Raw genomic sequence first — 16,701 nt, 5'->3', positions numbered from 1 at the left:
GGACCTCGAGAGTCGACTAATATCTGAGGGATTCATTTGGCCAAGTCCAAGAATGTCTGGAAATATACAAAGCCAATAAGCTAATTGACTACCATTACAACATGCATGAACAGAGCCGTCAGATTTTGAATTCTGACATTATAGCCATTCAATCAGGGAGGAGGATTTTGTTTATCGAGGGATGCGACTAATTCAGAAAAATTAGTCATTCATCCAGTACATTTCTTCAAGTACTGTACATTTTTTAGGTAAAAGTTGCATTTTATACAACTTTGTACTTCTTCTGCTATACTTTTTAGAGGGAAATCTTGTATTTTCCAGAATCAGATTTTACATACAAAACATGATGCATTGTTAAAATGAGCCCAACCTTGACAAAATGACAAAATAACACTCTATAAAGGGCCCATTCTGCAAAATAAGTACTTTTATGTTTTGCATATTTTGCTAATGATACTAGTAACTGAGAACTTTTACTTGTGTAATTGTATATTGCTGTGCTGCCATCTTTACTCAGTGGTGGATAAAGTATTCAGATTATTTACTTTAGTGGACATGGCAAAACAACAATGTAAAAATACTCCATTACAAATAAAAGTCCTGTATTGAATATTCTTAAATATTTGCGGTAAAAGTATACTCATTGTGCATCAGAATTACCCCTGAAGGTGTTTTATGTGTAATTGGTGTTTTCATGTTGTGGATGGGTTGGAACTGCTTTAACTACTGCTGACTAGTTCACTCTAACAAAGCATTTTATTTCATATTTCTTATTAAATGTTTTCTATTAAAAAAAATCATACTGCAAAGTATCCACTAAGCTTCCAGATTAATGCATAGTTAGTGGAGTGAAAAGTACAATATATCTCACTGAAATGAGAAGACTTATACAGTACCATAAAATGAAAATACTCGAGAAAAGTTGCAGTAAATCTTACATTTACAGGTGTTTTAAATGAATATGGTTGACTAGATGGCAGCATATCTGAACACACCTGTGTGGGTATTTGTGTAAGGCTAGCTTAAAGTTTGAAAAAGATAAGCTAACGGACATCTTTCCAGAGATTCGCTAGCTTAACGTTAGTTTACAAAGTCTTAAATATCAACAGAAGTGAATAAAGACAGTTTGAACCGAGCAAAAAGTCGTTATAAAAGCAGAAAAGCGTTTGACAAATATAAATACCACGCTGTTAATGTCTTACCTGTCGTTAATTGGTGTCAACCTCTCTTCTTCAAACGGTAGGAGTCTCTCTCCGCCACAACGACTTCAATACCCACAATGCCTTACGGTCCTGTTTCTGTCATGTGATTCAACTCATGACACAGAGGGAGTCGGCTTCGACAACAAACATCACGTTGTTGTATTGTGGATATTTTTTTGACATGAAGCTAACCTAATCGTGATATTGTGGCTTTTTAAAATGTATTTTATGAAAGCGTGTTGAGATATCATTACTACTCTGCTCGGACACAGCTGGTAACGATGGCGGATGTGGAGGAGCAGGTAATGGACAGCATGCTAACGTTAGCTGGCTAATAGTGCTATTTTGTACGTGTATGCGTCAAATGAACCAGCCAGCTGCCTTTTGATTTGATTTACCTGCTTATGTTACCCTTTCTGTGACGTGGAAAGCTTCTGTCTGTGATTTGATAGCATCTTTACATTGATGTGATGTCATGTGTTGCCTTTTCTAAGCAAAACATAGCTGCATTAGTCTGTTTGAGTTAAATTAATATAATGCACTTAAAACGTTGCATTACTGTATGCTTTGCTGCTTTAATAAACTAAGACGTTTAATGACAGATTGTTAAAACCCCATTCAAAATGTCTCTTCATTCAGGGCAGAAAACAGAGTGAGGAATTCACAGATGAGTCTGAGGTAAGAAACATCACTTTGTGTTGCTATTTCTCTGCCCTGCAAAAAAAAAAGCCTAAGAGGAAGTGTAGAAAGAGGTTAAAGGGGGGAAATTACATCTAAAAATGTCAATCAAGAGTAGCATATTGTCGATGAAGAGTGTGTATAGCTCTGTCAAGCATGGCTGATTTTTGAACTCGGGTAAAGCTTGCTGCCCACTGAAAGGACTGTATTACATAGCCAGCCTTTATCAACCCAGCTTGATCCCGGAAGGATCTTTGTCAGGTTTTCAGAGGTGTCAAACACTCATGAATTACAGATAGCTTTCCAGATCCATCAATATCATGACTGAGTTTCGGCATGTTACAGTACGCTTGTGCTGCTGAGAATCACGAGGCTAAATAAAATATAGCTTTATACATCAGCCAGGGGGGAAGGGGAGAGTCTTTTATAGGAAGCAGAGAATTGAATGAAATATTAGGGAAGAAAACAGTTAAGAGTGAGTGAAAGGAAATGGGGAACATTCCGGGATTGCAAATAGACAGAGTTCCTACATCCTGTCTTGGGTCTGTGCAACGAGTGTTCAATACTGTAGGACGTGGACACTCGGTGGGATTATTTACTTAGAATGCTGCAAAAATAATGTAGCTTGCTTGGTGTGTCGCTGCTGCCGTCACCTGGTTGACAGCAGGCTCACTGGATGAAGGTAGTGAGGGCCCGTGTGCTCTGCCGCTCACAGAGGAAATGAGCAGGATAAAGGTTTGATCTTGAAAGTAAAAGGCATCCTCTTCACCACCATTGAAATGTGTCCAGACTGGTCTGATTTGTTATGACATATGAGCAATAAGCCTGGCTGTAAGTGTGTTTGATTGCTCTTGTTTTGATGCCTCGTGTATTTAAGGAGATACATTTAAATGTGGAGTGCAGTGGATCAAACTGTACCAAACATAAGACTGATTTCAAACCTTATACCAAACCAATAATCACATTTACTTGACAAATACATACTGAGTCATGAGACTCAACAAGAAAGTGCCTGACATCACATTTGGTCCCGATCCTGAGGATTCAAATTTGCTTTGATATAACAGCTGTGCTATCAAAAAGCACACAGTAGCTTAAGCGATTGAGTCAGGAAAACATGATGAGGTGTATGGAGGAGATTAAAAGGGCAGAAAGAGCCAAAGATCCCTCTGAGCAACAGTTGAATGAAAGGGGAAGAAATTGCCAGTCATTGCTAAAAGAAACTGGAAGCTGAGCATCAAAATGTGCAGATTTAAATAGAGACAAGACCCAGTTTCAGTCAGTGTCAAGTGCACAGTGATGCCTGGAATATTAACAGGTGCTTTGCTTAAGCAGAGTTGTTCTTTAATGGTTACAATAGGGCAGTTGTAGCTCAGTGGACAGAGCAACTTTTAACCACAATGTTAATACTGTCCGCATATCAAGGTGTCCTTGAGGGAGACACTGAACTTTAATTTGCTCCCTGGGCGGTTAACAGCAGCCTTAGGAGTTAAGTGCAAAGGTCAAAGTTCATGTTTGTACCATGACGATTGAAATAAAGGGCCCCAAAGAAAAATGGCATCCTCCCCTGGAATGTTTTAACATTTTAAATCATTTAATTCTTCTTCTTTTGGGTCCAAAACTATTTAGAGGCAGTGTACATTTGTAACTAGTCTTCCTTGTGGATTTTAAAAATGGTACGGCGTAATGAATGGTTCAGCTTGTTGTATCTCAACTGCCAATAGGCAAAGAACATGGCAGAAATGGTTCCAACACACATGTAGTTGTCAAAAATGTCAACATATAGTGACTTAAGCGTGTTGCTTCACCACAACCCTCCAGATCAGTTTCAAGGAGATCATCATCTAAAATCTCTCTTGGGTGTTTATGTGTTGAAATCAGGCGACTGTGTGGCAGTTATTCAGGTTTCCCAGGGAAATCGAGGGGTGGGTGGCAGGATGATCCATTATTTTCTTAATATTGAAGACGACATGTCCTCCTTTTTCATCCTGAATGTAAATCTGTGGCGTGTGCTGTTTTCAGTGTGTATTTCTAAGCACCGTGCTATTCTTATTGTAGACAGAAGCCAATAAGCAAAGGCCAGCTGTTGACAAAACAAAAGGCAGCTTACAAGAAGTTTATAAATGGGGTAGTTTTTCTCTCGGGATGAAGTTTTGTTGTTTGATACACCTTTGGAAGCCCGTGACAAATGCCCCTACATCAGAAATCTCACAACCAGAATACACAGGAAATAGCCTAGATATGGCGTTGTTGACTGGGAATGGATTGTTTTTGAAAATGACATTTTTTCCACGCTATTGTCCCCCCACCTCCAACCCAGTAGCACATAATGGCAGACAATGTTTTGAGTTGATGCACCCTCTGGGCAGCCACAGACTGTGCAGCATTGGTTATAAACTGAATTATGAGTATTCAGGCTGTGACTGGCCGCAAATGTTGGCTCTCGCTGGAAAGTGTAACACAGTAGAATGCTTTAAGTTTGCTTTATGAAATGACTAAAATCATGTATGTCACTGGGAATGAACGGTCTCACGGGGAAAAAATGAAAATGGCTTTGTGCTGCATTTCACGCGAGGTAAAGGAAATCTCTCTTTGTGAAAACATCTCCTGATACACACCTGCAAGACATATGGATACATATTAAGATAAAATAAATAAATAAAATCAATAAAAAATAATGAATCAAGAAAATAATGGGTCGATTTATCAATAATGAAAATAATTGTTAGTCGCAGCCCTAAATTGATCTTTTTTTCCCCCCTGTCCAAGTTAAATGATGATGAATGAGGTCTAACATTGTGCATTCTGCCCAGAGCACACCAACCTTAAAACATATCACCAGGCGGGGTGATGATGTGTTCATAAGTGATTCGCTTAATTGCATTGTGATGATCCGATTGTTGGAAGTGTATTATGGATAACAAAATTATGTTTTCAAATGTACAATTCTAGGCAAATTGTACCAAGTCAATCTTATTTATAAAGCCAAATATCAGAGATCTCAAATTTCCCTCAAGAGGCTTTATTTTGCTTTTGAAGACTTTATTATTATGTTTACATTGATATTGGAAAAATATTCTGATTTAATGATTTTGAGTCATCATTTACAAATATGCTTATTTCAAGGTTATTTTATGTCTGATGGACTTCAAGTTGCCCTGCGAGTTTTTCATTCAGTGTTTATCTTTGACGTCTAACAAACATGTTGAAGGGTATTTATTATTTTAAAGTCTTCTTCTGCGCCCATAATGGCATATTATACATTTTTAGTGTGTTACCGCTACCAACAGTGAAACATGTGTGGCGACCAGGGGGAAACATCCGATTCTGAAAAGTGAAGCCAGTGTGGAAGTGCCTTAAACTTGCATTCTCTTTGCTGTCCATCAGGGGGCGACTCATTTGGTTGAACTTATATTGCTCTATAGCATTGGTGGTCAAAAACTCTACAGGGCATCTGTAAGTTGAGTTAGAAGGACATTAAGTCACCGCTTGTTGAACTTCTCACTTGTTCCATGGATCAAATTTAAAGACAGCACAGGATTTAAATGACTTGAGGTGGACATTTTGTATATTTCAGTTTTTCTTTTGGTGGCTTTCAAAGAACATTGTGAACTATAGTGTTTCTGAGAGGACTTTTAAGAAAATGTTATGGTGCGAGCCCATCTTACAAGTCTACTTTCTCAACCAGGAGGAGGACAGCGAGGAGGAGCCCAAGCTGAAGTATGAGAGGCTCTCCAACGGGGTTACTGAAATCCTCCAGAAGGATGCAGCCAGCTGTATGACCGTCCATGACAAGGTAGAGGTTATAATCCACCACCACCCACAAGGGCATTCCAGTCTCAACTCCACCCATCTCAAGTACAGATTCCACATTGTTTGTCTACACATCTGAGAGATGGCAGCCCATTCTTTTCTCACCTTCCCCCTGCTTTGTCCTCTCAGGAGGGGCATCAGAAGACACCAGGCACCATTGTCTGCTCTTTGTATTCCCACTCTTACATATTTTTCGCTCCTCTCCTCTGTTTGTCCGATGTTGATATTTTTAAGAGCCCACTCTCGGCGAGATGGTTAATCGTTGTGGCACCAGCAGCACACACGCACGCCTGAGCAGAGCAAAAGTCATACCCAGTTATGTCTCCTTACCTGATGTTTTATTAACCGCTATTGATTTTCATTTATTTATTTTCACTTTGAGGATTTGGTCCCCTTTTTATTTATTTTTAACCTCAAAATAGCAACTGTGCCACAGCGAGAGACGTTTGCTTTGCTGAGATTCTAAATTTGATTTGACTGTCTTTCTTCCGGGGATTTCCGTGCTTGTGTACCTCCTGCCATTCCAGCTACCTGCGTGGTCACACCAGCCCCCTCCGCCGCGGCCAACTCCCACAAACCCTCAAGCCACCCGACGGCACACATCGCCTTATGTTGGCTCATATTTTAAGTGTCTAAATCAGAATTTCATTTGAACAATTCCATTCTGATAAATCCCTTTAAAAGTCGCTCCGCCTCACAAGGTTGAACCCTTTATTTATTTATTTTTGGTTATTTTATTTGGGGAGATTGCAGGGGCTCTGTCTGACATGCTCAGCTGTGCCTGTAAATATAAGCATTTCATTATAGACTGCACTGAAGCATGGTGGACTCGCCGCACATCCACATGCTGGTCTAGAAGGGAGGGGGATTAGGAGGGGGGGCATGGAGCAGGGGCTGGGGGTGGAAGAACACACACTTAATCTAATGCCAAAAGCCCCCGGTTTCTATAATTTTTTTGTCCCAGTGGACTCACGTACACACACACACACATGCACTTTTGCAGGACCACGAAACACAGAAACCAGTTGCTGCTCAGTAGAATTAATAGCTCTGCGCTGGGCAGGGAGGTGATTGGGTTGCATGGGGAGCATGGGAAGAAGTCAGATGTACAGTGCATTTATTATGCTTAAGCATTTTAATTTGAGGGAAAAAAAATGCCATTTCACACTGTATGCTTTAATAAATAGGGCTTTTCCACCCCCTGCAATTTCACAGTTTTGCCTCCAAGCCCACCCAATCCCCACGCTACTCATGTCGCTCCAGCTCCAGGAAGTGTTTTTTTTTTTTTTTATCCTTTTCCACAGCCTTCATCAGCACATGATTTTTTTTTTTCCCCCCAAAAAAAGTATTGAATTTGTTTCATGTGTCATCTGGTTTAATTTACATTGCATTTGTCCCCATTTCAGTTTCTTGCCCTCGGTACCCATTTTGGAAAGGTTTTCCTGCTGGACATCCAAGGAAATGTAACTCAGAAGTTTGAAATTGTGAGTACATTCAACACTTTTGGATTATAATGATGAAGTTCATTAAGCCTATTGGAACACTGTTACAATTATATGATGTATTATTGATAATATTAAAAGTGCATAATACGATATTGTGAGCATTTCTATCAAAGACTCTAACTATGTTTACATGAGGTTGGGGGTGGGACATTTAAGATTTCACAATAGGTTAATCACGGGGGATGCTTAATACTTGTTTGCTGCTATATTAATGCTCTGAATGTATGTAGATTTTTAACACTACATAAAAATGTCTGACTTTCCTGTAGCGCCACCAGCAGGTGTTTCTTAATGAAATATCTCTGGTGTGACATGTGGCTTCTGAACAATAATTTAATTAGGAAGTAAAAAACATGAATTAATCAAGGCTGATTTGAGTGAAGTGTTCCTGCTGAGCACGCTGATGCTGAAGTGTTACTTAGCTAAGGAACCTACTGGGCAACTATCAGTCATTGCGTGAGAGAAACAAAACCCCTTTTTCTCCTTTAGTCTACACAGTCAACCCTTTAGGGAGGGTTTGTAAGTAGCATTTGCTATAATGTATGCCATTTTGGTTGATCCTTTTATATAAAGAGCCCTGTAGTGCCATGAATGTGTAAACTTTAAAAGCATCAGCAGTGAATTTGGACCTCCTTACCTTCACTGTTAATACCATGCAATGACACATATGGGACTGTGCATCCGTTACATACTCATTTTCTTTTTTTTACCTCTTTGCTTTTTGTAGTATTTTATTTAATGGGGTACAATGTCAGCCAGCAACATTTGGTCTGCCACGAAGATATTCACACCCCGCCTCTAAGAAAGATGCCATGATATTGTGTCTCTGCAGAGTTCAGTGAAGATCAACCAGATCAGTCTGGATGAGAGTGGAGAGAATGTGGGCATCTGCTCCGAGGATGGCAAGGTAAGATCTCTGCTCATCACCACTGGTTACCGATCCTTGGGTCCTCAACGGAAAAAAAAATCAATGTTTTCCATCTTTCATAATTCACCCTCAGATTCATATAAAACTCATCTTATCAGGGTTAAACTGTATGCTAATGATGTGGAACTTGGAGTGTTTGGGAGGGGATTTTTTTAGAAGACAGTGCTTCCACAGTCGGAGCATTAACCTGATGTTTTATCTTCACCATATCGACACATATTTATTTCATGACGCGTGAATTTCTAAAAAGCTTGTACCTACTTTGACTAGTACGGGGGGGAGAGGATCGCGCTCAGATCCGTTGAGCTGTCAGTCAGCCATCAGCCGTCTTTGGATACCCTTCTCCATGTTCTCCACCTTGCTGTTATCTTGTCTCTTCTCATCATTACCACCATCCTTCATGGATTTCGCAGTCAAGATATGCTCTCTGATATCACCCTCCCCTTACTTCTAGCACTCTGGTGGCAAAAACAAGATCTTGTCGCACAAAAAAAGTAGAGCAGACAATTAAAATCAATGCTACAGCAATTGTTTGCCCTCAACCAATTCAGTTGCCTGTTAATCCTTTGAAAATCTAACTTAATCCTTAATCGCTGGTGCGGTTTGGAAAAGGAGATTGCATCAGATTTTTTTATATTATTCCTCTACTTTTCCACTTCCTCTACTGTTTTTGGGCCCCAGATGAAGAAGAAACTGGGTGTCATGTACTCTAATGGTACATTAGGGTTTGTTGTGGCCGAGCAAGGCTGAGGTCAGGTTTCTAAACCCTGCGGGGTTCAAAGAATCAACTTGTTCACTAATTGGTGACCCAGCGGAGAAGTGCAGAGCCAATCAAAGTCTTTTCTGACCACAATTCCCCCCGCTGGCCTCAGATAGTTGCAGAGGCGGCAATTAAAGGAGAAATTTTGAGTTATTCACCTTTTGCTTTCCGTTCTGCCGTTTCATCTTTTGTTTCAGGTGCAAGTGTTTGGTCTCTATACCAGGGAGGGCTTCCATGAGAACTTTGACTGTCCTATCAAAGTAAGTTGATATTACATTTCGTAAAAACTTAAAGGACTACTTTACCCACACAATGACCACTTGTATATCAATTACCCGCATTGTCAACAATGACATCCTTCATGAAATTTGAAAATGATATCAAAATGTCCATTTAAAGTGTTTTAAATAGTAAATCTGTAGCGAAGATGCATGCATTTGGGACGTGAAAAGTCTTGATTTTCATCAATATATATATTTTGATTAGTTTGCCGTGGAGGCATGTGAGGAAAAGTTTTCTTTATGAATTTAATAAATGCTCGTTTTGTGAGAACTATTCCTTTTAAGTATAGCTATATCTGTTGCTGCAGCATTACTTGCATAAAACAGCACATTTTTGGCACTCACATATATATTTTTTTTGCAGGTGGTGGCGTTACACCCTCAGTTCACCAGATCCAACTACAAACAGTTTGTCACAGGGGGCAACAAGGTAGGTTTAAGTAGTACTTTTTTACTCGTGCAGTCATTATATACAGTTTTTGGCCATTTCCTGACACAGTATTCCTACTGATTGTGTCCTGCAAACCTTATCACTTTGGCCTTACTGACTACGACGCACGGGCCTTTGTCTGCTGTAAAAGGCTCTTAGTTTCCTGTCTCTTTGCTGGAGTGCTCTCGGGAGAGCTGCCCATTTTCACAAAGTGGTGTTCGCTCAACAGTGTTTGAAAAGGCAATGCCTCACAAGCACGGCGAGTAGACGTCATTATCGAGAGGCTACATGGTGTTAGGATTTCCGGGCGCATACAGAGATCTCTTTCCTGAAAGTCGTCTCTGGTCGGCACGTCACTTCAGACGGCGAAAAACTACACAGAGATTTGTCATTTTGTTCAACGGAAGTAAAAACCACATGCCGATTACGGCGCGCCCGACTGTAAACTACTAGGATGTAACGTCTTTGCAGAGCCGTACATAAATAAAGTATACTGACATTTATACAACACGGGTGAGGGGGAAAATAACTTTTCATGAAACCCATTGTTAGTGTTACTTTGCCATTTTCTTTCAATTGACGCTGATTCCTCTCGGTTCCAAGTCGTGAAGGCCTCCACAATGTGCCTGTGATGAAAATCAATAAGCCTCAACGGGAGCCACATCCTGTCAAAGGAAATTCAATTTTGTCTCCACAGTTCTTTTGTCGTATCATCTCTTTGTAAAGCAAACTGTTTATTAACATAGCCCAACGGCTGAATTTAAGAGCCCGCACAACCTTCTCTCGGCATCCTTGGCAATATTATGCACATTTAGTTTATATAGTAAGGACTGGGAACAATGCAGGGAATGTGAATGACATGTTTTGTCCTCGACAGCTTGTACAGTACAAGGCCTGAACATTAAGCTGCAATGTAGAGGTCCTGTGGCTGCTTTGATACCACATTGCATTATGGATGCACACTTGCTGAGCTTCCACACCTCTGAGACACTAAGTATACATAGCATGAGGGCGCGATGAGTGTGTGTTTAAATACTCGTGTCTGTGCTTCTCATCAGCCACGGCGAATACGATAAATGGTGTGTATCCTAAAGAAGCCATAACCATTATGATGAGAAATAAGAGGGATGAATGAAATCATGCTTGTAATGCATCATGTTTTTCATTCTTTATGGCTTTCATCATCTACTTGGTATCTGGACCATGTGAAACTGTAAAATGACTTCTTCCACCACTGGATGTGAAGCTAATGTGAAGGTTTCTCACTTAGATGGAGTCTAATGAACAATTTGTCTTCGTTTGTCTTTGTGCCTAAAATCCTGCGAAGTGGAATGAAGATCTTCATATCAGGACTTAAAATCTGGTTTCACGTCATCGTTTGCGGCGTAAATGAGAAAGTTTCCCACAGTTTAAGTTAAAACTAAAAGGCTGCTTCTCTCTTTTGTCAGGCTGTTGTTACGCAATGTGCTGTTCATCTACTGCCCTCTGTAGGCCGTGCTGCACTACTGCAATCTGTGAAGTATTAAATGTGCTTGTGCTTTCTTTCTCAGCTGCTCCTGTATGAACGAAACTGGTTGAATCGCTGGAAGACGTCTGTTCTACATGAAGGCGAGGGCTCCATCACTAATATCCAGTGGAGAGCTAACCTCATTGCCTGGGCCAACAATGTGGTGAGTGACCAACACAGGCCTCAATTAAAGTACAATATTTAACGAGTAAAATGTTGAAAATCTTCTTCTTTTATTTCTGATTTCTTTTAGGGAGTTAAAATTTATGATATCGGTACAAAACAGCGGATCACAAACGTCCTGCGGGATAATGTGAGTCTGAGGCCTGACATGTACCCCTGCAGCCTGTGTTGGAAGAACAACAGCACTCTCATCGTTGGCTGGGGGACCTCCATCAAGGTTTGCTAGTTTCCTATTTAAATGAATGCACACACAAGCTGTTCCAACTTTTCAGACCTTCTGTAATTCTCCTATTTCTCCTCTCAGATTTGCATCGTGAAAGAGAGAAATCCTACTGAAATGAGAGACCTGCCCAGCCGCTACGTGGAAATAGGTATAAAATACACATAATGAACTGTATAAAAATACACTTTTTTTTCTAAACAAATGTAAGAGCGTGCTTTACAGCAAAAAGCTATGTAGAACCACAACCACAATAGTGAAATTAAATACAAATTAAGGCAAAAATAAAGCGTTTTGAAGGTCGGGGTCTCCTCTAAATCGGACACAATTTAACTTGGTAATTTGATTTGGTTAAATAAATGCACTCTAATATACCATCTATCATATTATCTTTGATGGTGTTTTGATTGGTTTCTCTTTATCAAACAGTGTCTGCATTCGAGACAGAGTTCTTCATCAGTGGTCTGGCCCCGCTGGCAGATCAGCTCGTCACCCTCTACTTTGTCAAAGAGAACTCTGATCACATGGTAGTTATATTTCTTTTACATATATAGTTATATAAAATATGGCGTAAGACTTTTTGCTCATTATGTCTGTGCGTTTGCAGGATGAGGAGTTTCGTGCGCGGCCTCGTCTCGACATCATCCAGCCTCTTCCTGAGGGCTGCGAGGAGATCTCCTCAGACGCGCTGACCGTGCGCAACTTCCAAGACAACGAGTGCAGAGACTACCGACTCGGTGAGACTATAAAAAACGGCCCCTCGGAGAAATGTCACGCGGCCTTTCATTGCGCTCTAATAGCATTCCGCATCGATCACCAAATGTCAGCTGTAATGCGCAATACGCAGAGGCATAAATGTATTTTCATTAACAGAGCATTCTGAGGGAGAGTCGCTCTTCTACATCATCAGTCCCAAAGACATCGTCGTGGCCAAGGAGCGGGACCAGGACGACCATATCGATTGGCTGCTCGAAAAGAAGAAATATGAGGTTTGCGTTGTTGAATTTCGTGGATGTTGCAAAAGGTTACCGTCTACAATTAAATGGTTTGACTGCGTGTGCTGTTTAACTGCGACAGGAGGCACTGATGGCTGCAGAGATCAGCTTCAAAAACATCAAGAGACACGACGTCCAGAAAATTGGGATGGCTTACATCAATCACCTAGTGGAGAAAGGAGACTATGACAGTGCTGCCAGGTGGGTTTAACCTCTGCAGGGGGACGGCCAGTTAATCCGTTTGATACGTTGTACAGTGAGTGAATGTTTGGGAGATATTTAAATTTTAACCTTCAATTCTGGGCCAAATTACAGAAAGATACTATTGTAAGTGTAAAGCAGAATATTTCACTCACTCTGTCTTTAATTCAGGAAGTGCCAGAAGGTCCTTGGAAAAAACATGGAACTATGGGAAAATGAAGTATACAGGTTCAAGACCATCGGACAGCTGAAGGTAGGTTCAGGGGCTCTGATTCAGAATTCCTTCTCCTGAATAAATCTTTATTACTAAAGTGATTATGTTCATGAATCGATTATGAAATGTGGTGCGAGTTTTGCGTCTTTCTTCCAGTCAATCAATATTAACTCCACCTCTCTCCAATTTCAGGCGATCAGTCAGTATTTGCCCAGAGGGGATCTGCGTCTCAGGCCGGCCATCTATGAAATGATCTTGCATGAATTCCTCAAAACTGACTATGAGGTACTTTTGCCCTTTAAACAGTCTTGTGGCAAATCCAGAGTTTTTAACCACTGGTTGATCATCATCTCAATGGTTTGTCCCTCTTCCTGTGATGTCCACCAAGGGTTTCGCCACTCTGATCCGCGAATGGCCTGGAGAGCTTTATAATAACATGGCCATAGTTCAAGCAGTCACCGATCACCTGAAGAGGGACCCCACCAACAGAACCTTGCTCACCACATTGGCTGAACTGTAAGTGAGCTTAACTCAATTAAATACATATTATAGGTTATTATTATATTATAGATATAAGAACACTGGAAGTTTTAAATCAAGTTCTGTGTATCTGAACAAAGCTGGGTTGTGTCTGTGTTCTGTGTCTGCAAAGATGTATTCACTTTCGGGTCTATTGGGTTGAAGGAGGAATGCTTTAATTTAATTAAAACTAACACAAAATCCAATTTTAGACAGTAATTTGATTGATCTACTTCAGGTACACGTACGACCAGCGGTACGACAGAGCCTTAGAAATCTACCTGAGACTGAGGCACAAAGACGTTTACCAGCTGATCCACAAGCACAACCTTTTCTCCTCCATAGAGGACAAGATAGTTCTCCTCATGGACTTTGACAAGGAGGTAAACGCCTGATCACAGCCTGAAAACATGCACATTTTATTTTCATCATTACTCTTTCATTTTCGTTTGTGTAACATTTTCTCCAAATTGACTTTGCCAGAAAGCCGTTGACATGCTCCTCGACAACGAGGACAAGATATCGGTAAGAGTTCCTGGCTTCTCTCAGTATTGTATTAATGATGAGATGAAGATCTGCAGCCCGTTGATCCTGTTTCTCTTCTCCCTGCAAACAGACGGACAGGGTGGTGGAGGAGCTGGCAGACAGGCCCGAGCTTCTGCATGTGGTGAGTTGAGATAACTTTAAATATAATCGTATTAACTCTCAAAATGAAATTCCGAACTGATTTGACTCATCTTTACCCCCACAGTATCTCCATAAACTGTTTAAGCGAGATCACCACAAAGGCCAAAAATACCACGAGCGACAGATCGGCCTGTATGCCGAATACGACCGGCCAAATCTCTTGCCTTTCCTGAGAGACAGCACACACTGCCCGCTGGAAAAGGTACGATATTTTCCAGGTCATCCTTCTCCACACCCAAGTTTCCAAAAACTACAAGACATGAATTATGCTGTCTGCTCCTTTCTGTCAGGCTCTGGAGGTCTGTCAGCAGAGGAACTTTGTAGAGGAGACTGTCTTCCTGCTTAGTGAGTTTTAAGTCCTGTTTCCCTACATTAACTGTGTTTTGAAATGATTAAAAAGGAAACTAACCCAGCATTTTGGCCCACAGGCAGGATGGGGAATTGCAGACGAGCTCTGCAGATGATCATGGAGGAGCTGGAGGACGTGGACAAGGCCATAGAGTTTGCCAAAGAGCAGGACGATGCAGAGCTCTGGGAGGATCTCATCTCATACTCTATTGACAAACCACGTACGATACAGCCTTCTGCCATCCGTTTGATTCTGTCTTTCTTTGTCATCTTCTCACTTTGGTGATATTTCTTTGTCTCTCCAGCATTCATCACCGGCCTCCTCAACAACATTGGTACTCATGTGGATCCCATCCTGCTCATCCATCGCATTAAGGAGGGCATGGAAATCCCGAACCTCAGAGATTCACTCGTAAAAATCCTTCAGGACTACAATCTACAAGTAAGCTGCGTTTCTCTTAGATTAGCTTACCTTTTTCCCCACTTGAAATCTTTATAGTGAAGCAGTAGAACAGTTTTAAACTGGTATTATTTACCTGTACTTGTATCATTGTTAACGTTTTGTTGTTTTTGTATGTTTTTTTTCTCTTATTGTTATTTATTTTTAAAGTTTTTGCTTGTTATTTTTGCTAAATTGAAATAAAAGACAAAACAAGATCAAGAGATGAGAACAGATATCAAAGCAGGAATACATGATTGAATGAACAAGAATGGGAGAAATACTGGAGTAAAATATGCACAATTACGTAAATATACCATCACAGGCACTAATATTGTCAGTTGGGTGTTTTGTGATTCATAAAGAGATTCTCTTATATATCCCGCTTTTCATAAAAACACAGAGATTACTGAATGCCATTTATGGGGATTGTCTAATCTCAGTAGCTCTGTTTTTAAATAATATATACACTCATAGCAATAATTAGCGTGATTTTGAAAACAAATTTATGAATGTTCATCTATTGGCGTTTGCTTTCTCGTTTCTAAGATTCTTCTGAGGGAAGGATGTAAGAAGATCCTGGTGGCCGACTCCCTCTCGTTGCTCCAGAAGATGCACCGCACACAGATGAGAGGAGTCAGGGTCGATGGTGGGTGCATTTTCTTTTTGCATTCACAGCAGAAGCAGTGAATATCGAGTCCTTTTTAAACTGTACTCATACACGTGTTGGTTTTCTTTTCAGAGGAGAACATTTGCGAATCGTGTCATGCGACAATATTACCATCAGGTGGGTTTTTTTGTGTAGTTGTATCCAAGTATTTCACTGCTATATTGCATTTCAAAGCTAAGCGGTGCTAGTTTTCTATTTCCCACCTGTGTTTCAGACATGGCCAAACCCTTCAACGTCGTAGTGTTTCACTGCAGACACGTGTTTCACAAGGAATGTTTACCATCTTCAGGAACAGTAAGTCACTTCTCTTTCTCTGTTTCTATTGGTAACTTTGAAGATGAAGTCAGCATTCCTTATGGAGTCCCTCAAGGGTCAATTCATGGTCCACTGCTGTTTACATATTTCATATCACTCCTATGCTGATAACACAGTTGTACATATCTGTTATACCGTAGTCCAACATTACTTGGCTGTCCTATATTGAAACTCCTGTATGTTTTCCCTCATTTCCGTTTCAGATTCCTGTGGTGCAGTTTTGTAACATCTGCAGTGCAAAGAAGCGCGGACCAGGAAGTGGAATCCTAGAGATGAAAAAGTAAACATGGGTTAATGCACTCAGAAAGTTATTATTGATGCCTTTACCTCCCTGCTGTTGCTTTCCATTTATTGTCACTTTCCCTCAGTCACTGAACTGTAGAATTGCAAAAAATGCGAAACATATTTATTGGATTGTCTCTGTATATTTACATCTAAAAACTATAAAGTTCTTTGCTTGTTTTGCTTGTCGCCAATGTGATTTAATGATGAAATATCTACAATGTCAGAAAATAAAATCTAATAAAAACATGTTTGTGTCTGATAAGTGAAACTTTAAAGATTCAATATATTGTAAATATATGTTTGTCATCACCACTCAAAATTTGATCTTTTCAGACTTCTCCCTCATATAACTGAGATTACAACTTGAATTGGTGCCCACAGACTTATAAAACAACCCTCAGGCCTGTTAAGAGGATATACGAAGATGCCAAAAGTATGACTCATTTGTGGTATTTAATGACTGTATTAAGCTAGGCAAATATACAGATGCACTATTAGTTCTTCAGATATTTAATGGCTTT

The 16,701-nt window shown here is 40.4% G+C and overlaps 1 protein-coding gene across 1 annotated transcript; it reads left to right on the top strand.

The window, feature by feature from the left end:
• The first annotated feature begins 1,331 nt into the window (after positions 1 to 1,331).
• Positions 1,332 to 16,393, top strand: vps41 (VPS41 subunit of HOPS complex). The gene is made up of 28 exons (XM_084033974.1): positions 1,332 to 1,504; positions 1,842 to 1,880; positions 5,569 to 5,676; positions 7,100 to 7,177; positions 8,031 to 8,105; positions 9,084 to 9,146; positions 9,532 to 9,597; positions 11,148 to 11,267; positions 11,358 to 11,504; positions 11,592 to 11,658; positions 11,937 to 12,034; positions 12,115 to 12,244; positions 12,381 to 12,496; positions 12,585 to 12,703; positions 12,875 to 12,956; positions 13,110 to 13,202; positions 13,306 to 13,433; positions 13,675 to 13,819; positions 13,920 to 13,961; positions 14,053 to 14,103; positions 14,188 to 14,325; positions 14,414 to 14,468; positions 14,552 to 14,692; positions 14,777 to 14,913; positions 15,460 to 15,559; positions 15,653 to 15,697; positions 15,795 to 15,874; positions 16,099 to 16,393. The coding sequence occupies exons 1-28, from the start codon at positions 1,484 to 1,486 to the stop codon at positions 16,177 to 16,179; spliced, it is 2,565 nt and encodes an 854-aa protein (XP_083890100.1). The 5' UTR covers positions 1,332 to 1,483; the 3' UTR covers positions 16,180 to 16,393.
• Positions 16,394 to 16,701: the final 308 nt, after the last annotated feature.

This window comes from Eutrigla gurnardus, assembly GCF_963514095.1.
Source record: "Eutrigla gurnardus genome assembly, chromosome: 18".
NCBI classification, from domain to species: domain Eukaryota; kingdom Metazoa; phylum Chordata; class Actinopteri; order Perciformes; family Triglidae; genus Eutrigla; species Eutrigla gurnardus.
This window is presented reverse-complemented; position numbering and strand designations above follow the sequence as displayed.